Raw genomic sequence first — 16,491 nt, 5'->3', positions numbered from 1 at the left:
CTAGTTAGGGCCTTAACCACTGACTGGACCATCACCTGACCCTGTCAGCACTCCAAGAACGCTGCGGTTTTGGGGACTTCTGGCACCTAGGGCGTGCAGAAGGGCCAGGAGATGGCGGCAATGGAAGCGCAGTGCGATCTGAGGCATGCCAGCCTGCGACCTCTCTGGGAGAGCTCACCCGACAGCTTTGGGTCACCAAACCAGCCACGTAACGGCAGTGACTGGAGGCACCAGCAGAGATCACACGCAGGACCCTCAGCACGGAAAGGGCAAGCTACAAGGGGAACCCCTGCAGCTGCGAGAAAGCAGCTGGCTGAGACAAGTGCAGGCCCAAAGTCAGCATCTGAAGCGTGTGCGCTGCGACGGGCCATCTCCACCCAGCTGTACCTCTCCCCTGCCACCGTGTTTCACACCAGGGCAATATTTACCCGCCCGGGGGGGATAGGCAGCAAGCAGGAGTAGTCGTGCAGTTGTGGATAACATCCAAGACAGGAGGAGAGTGAGTGTGTGAGTGTGTGTGTGTGTGTACACACATGCTTCTGGGTTAGCACATGAATTTCGTCTGGTTCTCTGCCCAGTGGATGGAGTTCTTCATCCAATTTGGAATGAATTTTCAGCTCTTCATCTGGGCTCTCCCATTTGTTACCCTTGTCACAGCATTTTGATTAACAGCCGCTATTGGATTTTCTCCACGGGGCTATCAATCGTCAGCGCGAGTGATTCAATTAAGCACTGCTGACCCGCACAGACACCGAGACCTCTGCGACGGCGGAGGGGCGAACGCAGATGAACACGAGGACAGCAGCACCACCGAGGACTGCACTTTCCCAAGCGACGGATGAGAAAAGCAGGGAGGAAGGACACCCAGGTCCCTGCCTGTCCAGCATCTCGGTAACTCGCTTTCCAAGACAGAGGACTAATGGGGACTCCCCAGAGCTGCAGGGATAAGATTCCCGAGCCATCCTCTCATCAGGAATCCAGCTGGCTTAGAGAGGGATGTTTCCAGATACAGTCAAAGTGGTAGCCAGTGAAATCTGCAGCCCCTCTACTGAGGCGGAGACTCCTCGTCAGACTCATCAATGTAGAAGATGGTTTGCATGAGCCCTGGCTAAGCAACAGTCTGTTTCCCCAGATGTTCTTAAAGGCAGGGGTCAGGGCTGTAAATTAGAGGTGGCCAACCTGCCAAGGGCGGTGTAGGTCCGTAATGCTTAGTGTTTTTAGTCTATCCTGTTCGGATCCCTTGACAGAGAGGGTCAGCGCTCCAGGGGTATGATCTGTTCCCGTGGCTTAAAGAGCCTGGGAATTCCTGGTCACCCCAGTTACCGGGGGGACTCCAGCTCTCCTTGAATACGGAAAAGCTACTGCATTGTGTATGTGAGCCTCCAGCACCTACGCCAGCTCTGGATGGGCAGGGAGAGTGCAGACAGCCCCATGACACCCCGCCCATGTGCCTCAACCCTGGGCCTCTTCCAGGTGGGAGGAGGGAAGTCAGCCTCCGTGGCTCATCCAGTCGTCAGCCTTTACACGGAGGCTGACAAGGAAGGGACCCGTTGCGGCGCTGGTTAGAGATGGGATAGTCCATGTGCTCCACTGTCCCCTCTGCAATGCGCGCACCTGGCCCAAGAGAAGAGATGGACATTGCCAATCAATTCCACGTGGGCCACCAACAGCCACCACAGGGCAACAAAGTCTGGACACTAACAGCACAGGCCTGACTTGCAACTGGTGGCCTCGAGGTAGGACTCTGTAGCCCGCTGACCAGCACGGTCCCCTTCCACTCTTCGCTTTCTGTCCCTGCCTGGAAAGGCAGAGTCACCGAACCTGCTGCTACCTGCCTGTCCTCACAGGCGTTCTCCTCGACAGCGCTTTTGTTGTCAACGGTCCCCGAGGCAGCATTTGTGGCTGGGAGAAAGCGCATGCCCGTAGCGCGCTGGCCAATGCCGCCGGTGCCAGGGCCGACTGCAAAACTCCACCCTGGCACCCAGCAGCCAACGCATCCCATTAAAAAAGGGAGAGGGGAAAGTACAGGGCTCTTAAGACAGAAGTGGAAAAATGCAGCCACCCACGAGCCACCCAAGAATTCCTAGCTGCACTCCTCATGTTCCCTCCTGTTTGTCGCTTGCCATTCTGCAGCGATTGAGCACTTTCTGTAGGTGAGCGCAAAGGTTCGCTGGCTCCGATGAGCAGTCCCCTTCCATGTACACACAGACACAGCAATGAGCCACTGGGGTGCCCGGCTGTGAGTTGGCTCACAGGGTGCTCCGTAGAGCTGCTGAGCCTGCAAAGGAAATCCCAGGTGAAACTATGGGATTGCTGGAGCAGATGGAGGTGCTTGCATGCACGGTAGCACTGGGGCATGCTTCCAGCAGCACGCATGGGATAGGTGCAAGCTGATGCATGAATGATCGCCTTCAATGGCCAGCCCAGCAGGTACGCTGTGTTGCAAGACAGCATCTGGACTCGAGTTGGAGCGTTCTCAGACCAGCATGGATACAAGCCTGGCCTCTCTTGCCTCATTGTTCTGACCACTTTATCCCTGCTCCCCGCCTATAACTCATTCGTCACTATGGCCATTATTCCCACCAAATCCCTGAACATTCGTATCTGAACCACGGTACGGTTTATATCATGGCCCTGTTGCGCAAGGCGCTGCACAGCCATGAAGCGTGTGCACACATGATCTATGGTCCAAGTAGGTCTCGAACTTGGTTAACGACAAGACGCAACCACTGGAGAAAAGAAACAAATGGATGACGCGGGGGGAGGACGAGTTAACAGTGATGTGAGCATGTTTATTTACACATTGCCAATAGAGAGGAGGACCAGAATATCATACAAGAAGATCTAGAGGACCTTGAAAACTGGAGTAACAGAAATGGGATGAAATTTAATGGTGCAAAGTTCAAGTCATGCACTGAGGAACTAACAACAAGGGTTTTATTATAAGCTGGGGACCTATAGTTGGAAGTGACAGAGGAGGAGAAAGACCTGGGTGTTTTGGGTGATCACAGGATGATTATGAGGGGCCATAATGTGATGTGGCTGTGAAAAAAGGCTAATGCAGTGCTAGGATACCTCAGACGAGGTGTTTTCAGTAGAGACAGGGCAGTGTTATCGTTATACAAGGCCCAGGTGAAACCTCACCTGGCACAGAGTGCGCAGATCTGGTCTCCCATGTGTAAGAAAGATTACTTCAAACTGGAACAGGTGCAGAGAAGGGCTACTAAGATGATCAGAGGAATGGAGAACCTACCTTATGAGAGGAGACTCAAAGAACTTGGCTTGTTTAACCTAACCAAACGCAGGCTGAGGGGAGAGATGATTGCTGTCTATAAATACAACAGAGGGATAAATACCAGGGTGGGAGAGGAGTTATTTAAGATAAGTGCCAGTGTGTACACAAGAACAAATGGATATAAACTGGCCATCAAAAAGTTTAGGGTCAAAATGAGACAAAGGTTTCTAACCAGCAGAGGAGTGAAGTTCTGGAACAGTCTCCCCAGGGGAGCAGTGGGGGGCGAAAAACCTAACTGGAGGTGAATGGGATGGGATTGGGGGGATGGGATGGTGGGACTGCCTATGATGGCATGTGGTCCTTAGGCGACTGCCTGTAGCAAAAATCCCCAACTGCTGGAGACTGAGTTACTGCAGAGAATTCTTTCCCAAATACCTGCCTGCTGGGTCTTGCTCACATGCTCAGGGTCTAACTGATCGCCATATTTGGGGTCTGGAAGGAATTTTCCTCTGGGTCAGATTGGCAGAGACCCTGGGGTTTTTTCGCCTTCCTTTGAGGCACGGGGCACAGGTCACTTGCAGGTTTAAACCAGTGTAAATGGTGGATTCTCTGTAACTTGAAGTCTTTAAACCATGATTTGAGGACTTCAGTAACTCAGCCAGACGTCAGGGGTCTATCACCGGAGTGGGTGGGTGCGGTTCTTTTGTCCTGCAATATGCAGGAGGTCAGACTTGATGATCATGATGGTCCCTTGGGGTCTTAAGGTCTATGAATCTAAAGAACAGCCTGTGAGCTGTTCATTGAGCCTGGCCGTTATTCTTGGGGTGTGACTTGTCATCAAAATCACAAGGCTCCCTGACTGGATTTCAAACTTGAAAAAACAACAATCAAAAACCAAGAAGATAATGAATGATGGATCACAAATGCCACATTTTTACAGTAGATAAAAATTATCGATGAATAATCTTGCGTTAAAATAGGGAGAAGTTTTGGGATCCGGGAATATTTGAATAAGCCAGTGGTGATCTAAATTCCAGTGAAAAATTTAACAACACGACTCACACAAACACAACCGAACAAACTCTCCAAGGTGATTCATGAGCATCTATTCACCAGTCTCTTGTCTATCAACCAACCAGTTCTACTCACAACCATGTTTTCACTCCATCCCTGGTTCTACACTTGGAGCTAACTGGCATAGTGTTTTGCTTGCACTTGTGAGTCTTCCAAATTGCATGCAGCAAATTGAGTGCAGCCCTCAGGGAGGCCAACCTGAGCCTGAGAAGGAGCCAGAATTTACCAATGTACGTTGCCAAAGAGCCACAGTAATACGTCAGCAGCCCCCCATCAGCTCCCCCCACCCCGCACCCAGTGGATCCTGCCCACTGGCAGCCCCGATCAGCACCTCCCACTCCCTCCCCGCACCTCCTGATCAGCTGTTTCGTGGCATGCAGAAGGCTCTGGGGGGAGGGGGAGGAGCGAGGGCATGGCTGGCTCAGAGGAGGGCGCAGGAAGGGGTGGAGTGGGGGAAGGGCCTGTGGCAGAGCCAGGGGTGGAGCCGGGAGCACCCCCCGGCACACTGGAAAATTGGTGCCTGTAGCTCCAGCCCCGGAGTCGGTGCCTGTGCAAGGAGCCGCATGTTAACCTCTGAAGAGCCGCCTGGGGCTCCGGAGCCCCAGGTTGGCCACCCCTGTTCTCAGCGGTCGTAGTATTAGGGTTACTTGCAGTACATTATTCAGCCTCTAGATAGCTCTGTGTGGCGTACAGAGCCCAAACAGGTTGTGGGGACTGGTAAACAAAGGAAACAAAGTGAGAACTCAAGCTGTGGGGAAGCCGGATTGTATCTACAGTTTGTAAGTGTTTTCTCCATATATCGTACTCTTCAACTGCACATAGTTTTCATGAGGATGGTTTTGATTCTCTAATGAATCCAGCCCAAGATATAAGAGCCCATCTACTTTACTGTTATTAAATTTTTAAAATCTGTAACGTACAAACTCATCACAATCTCTGAAGACGTTTCTGGTGATTTAAGAATGAGCCATATATTAAGCAATACACCTGACCAGAGGAGTCAGGTTGGACAATGTCTTTCCATCCCACCAAAGGGCACAACCTGCTCACTTATGTGCTGTCAATACAAACGTCACCAGTAGGTTGGACACGGAAAATCGGATGGCGACCTAAATTCAGCTGAACCGAAGAGAAAAATAAACTCCATTATGAGCGTGTCTACTTTAATTCCATACATTTCATTGATTCCTAAGTGATGCTGCCACAGAATTTCTAGCGGGCTGTACCCCAATGCCCCAGAAACGAACCATGCCATGCGATTTAGACTTGTTCAACACAGGCAACATTAAGGCGTGTAGGAAACTCACGACTAGCTTTCTAAAGGGACAGATGTTACGGACTCTTTGCAGACAAGCCGTGGACACCAACTGCTCCTTTGAAATTCATTATTCTCAAGAGAAGAGGATGAACGTTAGAAAAATCGACTATATTCCTCTAGCCCAGAGCCAACGGGCTTTTGTAATCTCAACTCCATCTTCAGAGCTAAAACCGGTTTGTTGGATGCAAGTCACAGAAAACCTCTCCTCTAAATGACTAGATGACCTCCAGAGGTCCCTTCCAACTCTGATATTCTAAATGGCTCAACGGTAAAGGCAGGAGGCCCTTGGGATCATGTCTGGAGAGATCCCTTGTAGAAACAACCCCAGTCCAGTTGTACCCCCACCTCCCCCATGGCCAGAGCCTGTGGCCCCTGCCTCATTGTGACCTCACTGATGTCTGCACGTCAGATGACACGGGTAAGCAAGATCAGAAGCACCAAGACCAAGAGCACAGAAAATAACCCTCCTGCGAGCCAGACTGCTGTACAATACAGCAGAGCCTGCAAACAACTTCCCCTTCCCTCACGTGCTCGGCTCCTTTCAAAGCCAGCCCTCCCCAACAACACCCCAGGAACATCAGCTCAGACATTCCCTGAAGAGCAATTAAAAAAGTCCCCAGCTGCCAGCGCCAGCCCCAGCCGTGCTGCCAGTCAGATGCTAACGACCAACCTCCTGTGCACAAAGACAGAGAAGAGAGGAAGCCCTGGATCTCCCATCTCCGCCCTAGGCAGGGTGACCGCCTTCCAAATTGCCAGAGGGGCATCTTGATCACCAAGGCAGGCAGGGAATAGCTGATGTCTGGTGAGGAACTCCCTGGACACTAAACCCCTCCCTTGCTAATATCACCAACAGTCCCTTAAGGTGAAGTTGGTTAAGTCACGACCTCATCTGCTTTTGATGCATCTTAATACGTTCTAGGAAGGTCACCTCTGAGCATGAAACAGCCTTCTCCATCCACGTACGCAACTGATAATGATGAGAATTAATCTGCACAAGGCCCAGAGAATCCTGCTTCTCGCTCCCAGCAGCTAGAGAAGCAATCAATGTGCTGAGAGGTGCGTACGGGATGGGATGCCTTTATCTTCATTCCCTGATGGATTCTGCAAGCGTTGCGCTCAGGCCCGCTGCAATCAACGCCCTGCCCCACCTCGCCCCGCGTTTCCGGATAGTTTCCTACCGGGTGCAGCTTGCATCTCGGCGACGCCTCCGGCCACAATGAGCGCCTCGATGATCTTTGCGTGGTGTTCTGAGTTCACCTCCGTGCTGTGAAGAGAAGGGGGTGGAAGGTGAGGAGAGAGCTCTGAGAAGGGACAGTCCGAGCCGACTGGTTAGGGATATGGCCTGCGAGACAGACAAGCCATGGGGCTCTTCATAGGTCCTGAAGACCGGACGGGAGAGTGACACCACCTGGAAATACAAATGTTCTCCAGACAAGGGAGCGGGCCGTGAGCTCTCTTCCTGAGGAGGAGCAGGGCCTTTAAGGAGTTCATCTGAAAGCACCAAACTTCCCCACACCTCGTTCCGCGGGGGGGGCTGTGAATAAATCCAGAGGTGCTGCATGTTAGTAGCCACAACGCTTGTGTTACCATCGCCTCACGCTGCTTCCCTGGTTCTGGACACTCAGGGGTCAGTGGAACCTTCTATTTGTCCTTTCAGGAATGGCCTTTGATTCCTGCCGCAATCCCGTGGGGCTTGAAATTACAGCTCCCAAACCGGCTATATTCAGGGGTGCTGGAAGCTCCCTACAAGTGAGGGGGCCACCGGAGCCCGAACTGTGGTCCCACCCCCCCACATTGCCCGTTCCCTGCCTGAGGCCCTGCTCCTGCTTCTCCCCAAGCCTCTGTCCTTGCACAGCTCATTTTCCCCCGAGGCCCCGCCCTCACACTGCCCCTTCTTCCTGAGCCCCTGTGCCGCCTCTTCCCTCGAGGCCCCGCCCCTTCCCCTGATGCCCCACCTCCCACCCCGCCTCTTCCCCTGAGGCCCCACCCCCATGCCACCTCTTCCCAGAGGTCCCGCCTCCCACACCGCCTCGTCCCCCCAAGGCCCCACCTCCCGCTCACTCCTCTCCACCCCCTCCTCCTCATCACTTGCCCTTATGGCTGGTAAAATTTGGGAGGGCCTAGCCCTCTTTTAAAAGTGATGGGGCCATGGCCCCCTGACCCCCCTCCCCTGGCTATATTCCCAATAACAATTGTATCAGCGAAGGCATCGGCAGCATGGCTGGCTAGTGGTAATAGCATGCCGGGCTTGACACCCCAGAATAGGGGATGGGAAGGGAGATTACGCCCGGGATCAAATGTGTCTAGGCAATAGGTGGGTTTCTAACACGTTTGCAAAGCGTGGGTGGGTGGGTGAGATTCTGTGGCCTGCGTTGTGCAGGAGGTCAGACTGGATGATCATAATGGTCCCTTCTGACCTTAATATCTAATACCTATGAATCAAAGCCTCATGTGGCTACTCCACAAAACGACCAAAGGTGTGTAGCAAGCATTCATGAAGGGCCAATGCCAAGCTTTGCAAACATGTTGGCTAAGGAGAGTGGATTGTCCATTTGCTCGAGGTAGAAAACTCTAGTGTAGACAAGCCCTTAGAAAACCCCGAAGAAATGCCAGAGCAATGGCTGCGAGACACCTGAGTCTGTTAACCAATCCCACCGTAACTGAGTGCAGGGCTGGGTACAGGGCATGGCAGGCAAGATTTCAAATATCAACGCTCACAGCAGAAAAGCTTCTCATTCATTTTTAGGGGACAACCCTTTCACTATTTCCTTCCAGAGCCAGGCAGTGTGGCCAGTGGGTGGGGCACGGGAAGGGGATGTGGCAGACCTCAGCTCTATTCCCAGCTCTGCCACTATGCCTCAGTGTCCCATCTGTAAAATGGGGATAATGATCCCTGCTTTGAGCTCTATAGATAAAAAGCTCTGTGCAATCTGCTTAATAAGTGCTATGTTCTTGTGTAAGTTGCTGGCTATGCGTGTATGATAGTACACACATTAGCTAGCAGCTGGCCTACAGAGAGGATAAGAGCCTGCTACTGCTACAGGCTAAGGGAATTGTTCCCTTAGCTCAGGTGGTTGAGGCCTGTGCATTTGGCAATGAAAGTCCTGGGTTTTAACCCAACCAATTAATTGCTACACACGGGGTTGGGGGGCGGAATTTTTTAAAATATTGTTATATGAAGCACTAATGCTTTGGGGAAAGGATGGAGAAATGGTCTGTGCCTGTATGTTTGTGCTGGTAGCTCACCTCGATCTACTACGCACAGCATATGCCGTTACGAGCAGGATCTAAACAGGGTCTGTGGCTCAGCAGCAACCTGATGGGACCTGACTGCCTGACCAGCCTCTCGGGCCTGGGTCGGGTCTGATGACCTTCTCCTGCCTGTGTGCTTGGCTCAGCAGCCGCGTGCCTGAACCACTGGCCATCACCACCTCGCCGCACAGGCATGCTGTGGAGTGGGTGTGCCGAGGAGTTACAGCGCCTCCCACTCCACAACACGCACACAGAGCGGCAGGGGGCAGCGTCTGGCTTGCAGATTCGGCAGATCCGGGGCAGAAAACAACTCAACTCCTCCAGGCTGGGCTTGGAGCTGGGTCAGGCTTAAATCTTAGGCATGAGCAGAGCTCTACACCCTGGGGTGGGGGAGGAATAGGCTCTCTCAACAAAATCACTAAGGTCCTGGTTCAGAAAGGCATCTCTGTTCGGGAAGAGCACTGAAGCACATCCTGAGCTTAAACCCCATTACAGTCAGTGCGACTTTGGCTCGCACTTCAGTGCGTCACAGAATTGGGGCCACAAACCCAGAGCCGTGACCCTCTGTGTGAAATCACAGCTGGTGGCTCTGCAAAGGGCTGTGTGGTCAGAGGGGCTTGTGATGGGGTGTTTTGCTTTTCCGCAGCTCATTTCAGTGAAAGCTCTCAAAGCACTCCAAAAGAGCAGGCAGTTCAGCCTCACTCACCTGGAAGCCAGGCCAGTGTTGGGATTATACCCATTTTACAGACAGGCAAAGTGAGGCCAAGTGCCCCAGGTTTCACAGCGAGCCAGTGACAGACGCAGGAATAGAACCCAGGCGTCCTAGCATTCCCATCACTGCTCCTACCCCTAAACAAACCCTGCTTTCGATATTGTGGCAGGGGAACAAGAGGCAGCAGAGGAACTGTTCGGAAATAGAATCATAGAATCATAGAATATCAGGGTTGGAAGGGACCTCAGGAGGTATCTAGTCCAACCCCCTGCTCAAAGCAGGACCAACCCCAACTAAATCATCCCAGCCAGGGCTTTGTCAAGCCTGACCTTAAAAACTTCTAAGGAAGGAGATTCTACCACCTCCCTAGGTAACGCATTCCAGTGTTTCACCACCCTCCTAGTGAAAAAGTTTTTCCTAATATCCAACCTAAACCTCCCCCACTGCAACTTGAGACCATTACTCCTTGTCCTGTCATCTTCTACCACTGAGAATAGTCTAGAACCATCCTCTTTGGAACCACCTCTCAGGTAGTTGAAAGCAGCTATCAAATCCCCCCTCATTCTTCTCTTCCTTAATAATAAAATAAATAAAAAAGATGGGGGGAAAAACTACCCTCCCGAAGATAACACACTGCAAAACTCCTTCCTAAAGAGCACGTCTTTTCCCTCCAGCAGGCCGCCACACTCCAGGACGGCGCTACAAGGCTCCGACACCACAGGCCTATTTCATTTTAAGGAATTAACAGGCTCCTCAATGGCAAAGGGGAGAACGGGTGGGCTGGGTTTTTCCCCCATGAGCGGATACTTTTTAAACCTCCTTCAAGGACCAAATGGCCTGTTGTTAAAGGGACGCTGTCAAATAGCTGAAGCCTTCCAGCTGCCTCACCTTGAACTTGTCACGGAGGAATGGCATCCGAGGCTGGACATCAGCCGGGTTTGGGTTAGCCCTGCGCTGGTTTGGAGCTGGACAGCGTCCGAGAAGGGACATGAGTTCTGTTCTATGAGCAGGGACCACAGGCCAGTTCCTAACGAGCAGCTGTCCGTGGCACCAGCATCGTTGACACAGCTGGAGACAGCTTCAGCAGAGAGGCATGAGAAGAAAAGGGCCATAGAGCCGGAGCTATGGTCAACACTAATGGTTTGTATTAGGGTAGAGTGGCCAACGCACCGGCGAACTGAACCAGGGACCTTCGGAGGTAAAAGCACACACAGGCTACTACAGATCGACTTACAGGTCTCTAGCTGGGCTGTAACACAGTGGTTCTCAACCAGGGGTCTGCTGCCCCCTGGCAGGCCCGTGAGCTGGTTTCATGAGGCCCCTGGGCTAAGGCACAGGGCCCTGAGCCCTGGCACCCCTATGGGGCTGAAACCAGAGCAGAGTCGTGAGAAGCCCTGAGCCCGGGTGCCCCCCCGCGGGGCTGAAGCCAGGAATGGAGCTGTGGGGCTGAAGCCCTGGTGCTCCCCCATGGGTCTAAAACCCTGAGCCCTGGTTTCCCTGCAGGACAGAAGCCCGGACCCCTGAGACCCCCCCACCCCACAGCTGAAGCCCCAGCCCGCCCATGCCTGGTGGCTGAAGTCCAGAGCCCCGAGTTCCCCCACCCCTCCGCAGCTGAAGCCCTGAGCCCTGCAGGGCTAAAGCCTCAAGCCTTCCCCCCGCCAAGGTGACTGAAGCCAGGAACCCCGAGGCGCCCTCCCGCAGGGCCCTGGAGTTTTTATAGTATACTGGGGGGAGGAGGGAGGCTCAGAAAGAAAAAGATTGAGAACCCCTGTTGTCACAGACTCATGTCATGTGCTGATCTGGCGCAGAAAGGGCTCTGTCAGCCCCACTTAACAGTGGGTTACCACAGCACCTAGCGGCCCTGCTGAGATCACAGCCCCGCCCCCGCCCCGGTGCTAGGCACTGTCCATATGTTATAACAAGAGCCAGGAGCGTCTCAAAGCCAGCTCACCATGATGCAGGCGGGCGGAAGAGCACCTCGCCGAAGAGCTCCCCCAGGGCCCTGGGGGTGAGGTGGCTTTTGCTGCTGTTCTGACCCAGTTTGCAGAAATGGCTGGTGAGGTGCTGCAGGAGGAGGCCATGCTGCTGGGGGAAGGTGGGCGACTCCAGGACCATCTTCACCCGCTGGCCGCACTCTTCCAGGCTCTGGGTTTCTGTGGGGGAGGAGAACAAAAGGGAAGGAAGCTTTTAGCCCAGGGAAGAGCATCCCAGCACCAAGCCCAGGGGGCTGGGGAAAAGTTTGTTACCCAGGCCGCTCAGGTGAGATTTATTTCCCATTGGCCAGCCTCATTCCTCTCCACACTACAGATCAGGGGTTCAGCAAACTCAGGGCTGGGTTGATTGTCACAGCGGCTGACCGTACTGCAGGTGAGGGTCGCCCTTCTGCCAGCACCAGCCCTCAGGTCTTGAGTGGTCCCTAGACGTTGTGACGGCCCCTTTGCCCAGCGGAGAATTTCACCCTGAAAGAGCAGCTGCATTCTACTTTGGCTGGCCAAACACCCATGTGGTGCTGGTGATGAGTCCACCCTGGGAAACGGCCAGGATTTTATCTGCCCAAAAGTCCCTGGGCAAGGCTTTCAACGCAGCCCGAACCCCTTTGCAACAGCTGTAACACACACCGCTTCGCCTCTACACCCCCCCCCCACGTCCCTGCAACTTCCCCGCTGCCGCTTCACGTCCCAGCCCCTCAGAACTAAGCTTACCTTTCATGTTGCTAATTCTTTGTAGCGCGCCCTTTATGTTCCGCCCTGGGAACCGCGGCTGTTTACCCCCATGCCTGTAAGGTTATTTCATGAGCTCACCCAAGCCAGGCTGTGCCACAGAGCGAGCTGGCCCTTGTTTTACAGAACATAAATGGCCACAACTCAAAATGGCCACCTGGGTGCTAAAGATCGGAACATAAATCAATAGTCCTTTATTGAGCCAACCAAAATACTGGCCGTGTGAGGCTCCTGACCAGGGCAGGTGTCTTGTGTTAAGACAGGGAGACCCATCCTTCCCCATCACGGCTTCACCCAGAACTGGTGTTTGAAAGAAGCAACCAGTTCTTTTTAATCTGGCCTGCCGGGCCCTGATTGGCCCCTGCCTGCTCCCAGCCCTTCTGGCCACTGGAGGACCAAGTCTCACTGGTTCCACAAGCAGCTGATCCTGTGGGCGGGGAGCTTCCTTAGGTAACCCCTAGAGGTCTAAATCTGCTGCTCTTCTCTTCCAAAAGGACCACTTCATAGGGCAGGGTGTGTTTATAAAAGTGGGCTTGCAATCACCGTAACTTCACCCCCAACTTTGCCTCCCGTGTTCCTCGGTTTAGTGCCAACGTGACGTGTGTTCCCTGCAAATTTGGTATCTCTCCCCTTCCCTTTTATTGCCAACGGTTATTTATGCCAGAAAGAGAGAGTCATCATGCAGAGGTTGCCGAGAGAGTTCTTTAAGCCGAAGAGTTGAGCCTTACACCATTTTAAGATCCTGGCATGAATAATCATGTGTGTGTCCCCCTCCCGCTCTCATCCAGATGTACCCAGCCTTCGGACACAGGAAGCACAACGTCCCCCGCATCACACTGGGTCAAGAAAAGGCTGAAATGCTAACGCTGATTTCTAGTCATTCCAGACCCACTCCGCTGACCTCTGCACGGTGAGTCTAAATTCCCCCTGGGGTAACAGAGAGCAGAATCTGGCCATATGCAAATACATTCCATTTCAACCTGCATGATTCCAAAGCACTTTACCGACTACATAGAGGAACTCCTTCAGCCACCTCTGAAATGCAGCCGCCTCTAAGGTGGCACATGGCAGCTGTTTAACAGCAAACAGTGCTCAGCAGACTCAGCAGTTTCGGACAGGAAATGAAGAATTCCATGTAAAAGGGAAGCTGCAGGGGAATTTAAGCAGGCACCGTCTAATAACCCACAGTGGATTTTGCCCAGGATGGGCCCTTACACCTACACGGAGAAGGATTTGTGCGCTGTAGTTTATAAAAGTGAAATTGCCTCTGTCAGTGGGACTTGGGGAGGATTTATGTGGTCCACATGCTTGCAATATAGTTTTGAGTACCATCTTGCACAATGAAAGATCACAGGGCATTTCCTGGCTGACTATGATCTATACCTGGCAGGTGAATAAGGGAAGCCTGTGGGTGCTAGTAAGTCACTCAGAGGGTACGCCAGGGGCCGAAGAAGAATCATTGTGCCAAATGGGACTGTGGCAGTTTCAGACTGTAGGATTTTTTTATGGTAACCTGCAAAGGGGGGCTGGGCAATGGGTGAGTGCCCTTTATTTTGCTTCTTTGTGCTACATGAAGCAGGCTAGAAAGGTCTGGGGTAGTAAAATATGTTGGTTTTCTTCTGGCATTCGAACTCCTGTTCTTGTCTACGCTGAATCTCCCCGGATGACTGGCGCGGGGAGGAGAACTATGTCATCGCAGGCTATGCTGCCGTGATTGTTCCAGACTCGGGGGGTTTTATATGGTTTCTATCAACTCTTGAGCCAGTGGGAAAATTTCAACGTTTGGGCCTAGAAAGGCCACAAAAACATCACAAAAATGTTGGCATACTTTTACCAGCTATATAGCTGGCAGGAGAAAATTCAGTTTGAACAGGGGGAAAAAATGGATTTTTCATGAATATTTTCTCAAAGATGTCATCCCACTTTTCAAACTAATTGAATCCTATTTAATTCCACTGTCGAACGAACCCTTTGGAGAAAGGCTGTCTTTGACAAAGATCCAAATGCCTCTTCCTTTTCAATCAGAAGCTTTATTCCTCCCTTGAGTCTCCAAGGAGTCCTCCAGCAGAGCCAAGTGAGAACAGAGCTGATATTCTTGCTGTTTCTTAGGTTAAAAAATTAACAGCAGAAAAGCAACCCTTTCAGGCTTTCTGTATAGATCAGAAAGAAGTGAAAAAAAAAAGACACAGTGCTCTTTCTTTTCCCTTTGCAGGTCTCCTTTAAGGGAGGTTAAGAGTCAGAGGTGATCATACTTCAGGTCACCAATGCAGGCCATCAAACTGCGGTGCTGCCATAGGCATGGCACGAAGCCATGAAATCCCAATGAACACGGGGCCCTGACCGAGGACACAGGTCGGAGCTTTGCAAATCTGGACAATAACTTGCATTCCAGGACAGGCAGCAACCCCATCCAGGCACGACAGACGGATCTGGAAATAGGCTTTGAAGAGAGTCAGGGACTCAGTTAGATCAGCCTGGTTCTCCACTTCCTGGCAGCTTGTCTCGTCATTTGCACCCGGCGCAAAGAGCAGTGTCAGTGACTGCACAGCACGCAGGGCAAGGCGGGATCGGTCCCGGAGAGGTCACATTTTCAGACATCGTCACTGCTTTGGGGTGTCTCAAATCATGCACCCCCAAAAATCAAGGAACCCCAAATTAGTGGCCACTTTGAAAAATTTGACCTAGCTCTGCTCAGTGGAAGTCAGGACTAGATGCCCCAGAGGTTAGGGCTCTAGTGTAGGACTTGAAAGGCCTGGGTTCAAGCCGCTGGTCCATCACACTCCCTTAGCCTCTCTGTGCCTCAGTTTCCTCTCTGTACAATGGGGGTAACAGCCCTGTATTACTTAGGGTGACCAGACAGCAAGTGTGCAAAATCGGGACGGGGGTGAGGGGTAATAGGAGCCTATGTAAGAAAAAGACCCCAAAATCGGGACTGTCCCTATAAAATCGGGACATCTGGTCACCCTAGTATTACTAGGGGGTGTGAGGCTAAATCCACTACACGTGTGTGGTGCTCAGCTGCTATAAGGATGGAAAAGCACCAAAGAGACAGAGAGAACCCAGGAGTCCTGCCTTCCAGTCCCCTTGCCTAATCACTAGGCAACACTGCCCAACACATCTCTCCATGGGTATTAGCACTGGGCGAGGCGCGGGGTGATGCCAAGTGGATATGTGAGCTCAGCTGGCTTGACAGCCCGTGCCCGCGTGGCTTTGCAGCTCGTGCGAAATCAGAGCAGGAGTTAAAAAGGCAGGAGCTCAATGAATAACTGAAGCCTCTCTTTTGGGCAAGGGAAGCGCCCGCTGCCAGCGACTGCTGACCCGAGGGAGGGTGGCGTCAAGGACACCGGAGGGCTCTAATTAAGCAGAGGCTGGGTGGGGGCGACCAGGAATAGCAGCCAGGGCACAGCCGCACAGCAGACGTGTAATCTCGCAGCCCTGTGCCTGGCTGCTGAGTGGCGGCTACATTTTTGTGTGGATTCCAGTAGCACCTGGAGGCTCCTGCCCGGAGCAGAGCCCCGTGGTGCTGGGTGTTGTATATATGCCTTCTAGACCCCCAAATGCTGGGGTAGGGGGGTGGCTTCAAACCCGAGCTTGGGCATCTCTCCGATCAATCCCATCGCGCCCCTCCCTTCAACATCATCTCACCGTGTCTCTTCTCTTCCACGGGCACTAAGGAGATGCCCAGGCTGCCTGTGGGATGTTGCTCAGCCAAACAATACTAGTAACACCCAGCTCTTCTCTACCACTTGCCACCCGCCCAGCTCCAAGCGCTTTACAAAGAAGGGCAGGATCATTATCCCTGCTGTACAGGTGGGGAAACTGAGGCACAGGGAAGTGCTGCGACTTGCCTATGGTCACTCAGGAGGCCAGTGGCCCAGCCAGGAGTAGACTCCTGAGTCCCCTAGACCAATAACCACAGGGAAAAGATTTGCTTCCTGCAACTGTCTCCCACCCGCTAAACTGTGTGCCCTCCCCAGGATTACCGGTCAGTGTAGGGATATGGCAGACACATGGCACAATGAGCTGCCACCCAGGGCAGCAAGCCGGGGGTCACCTCGATGGGCTGGGCAGGAAGAAATTACCCAGCAGCCTCCTTTGCTGGTTCAATACGTAGCAGAGATGCCGGGCAGTGATGCTGCTAAGCCCCTCCCCACCAGCTCCACACCTAGGCACCCCGGCA

The 16,491-nt window shown here is 52.8% G+C and overlaps 1 protein-coding gene across 1 annotated transcript in view; it reads right to left on the bottom strand.

The window, feature by feature from the left end:
* The window catches only part of PIK3R3 (phosphoinositide-3-kinase regulatory subunit 3), a 353,625-nt gene that overhangs the window by 161,540 nt on the left and 175,594 nt on the right, over positions 1–16,491 (bottom strand). The window contains exons 6-7 of the mRNA XM_074961824.1: positions 11,543–11,744; positions 6,806–6,891 (exon numbers count right to left, since the gene is read on the bottom strand). Coding sequence (XP_074817925.1) covers positions 6,806–6,891; positions 11,543–11,744 — 288 coding nt within the window. The remainder of the gene's footprint in view (positions 1–6,805; positions 6,892–11,542; positions 11,745–16,491) is intronic.

The sequence above is a fragment of the Natator depressus genome, chromosome 8, assembly GCF_965152275.1.
Source record: "Natator depressus isolate rNatDep1 chromosome 8, rNatDep2.hap1, whole genome shotgun sequence".
In the NCBI taxonomy this organism is placed as follows: Eukaryota; Metazoa; Chordata; order Testudines; family Cheloniidae; genus Natator; species Natator depressus.
The sequence above is the reverse complement of the archived record's forward strand: the minus strand, read 5'-3'. Positions and strand labels throughout refer to the sequence as shown.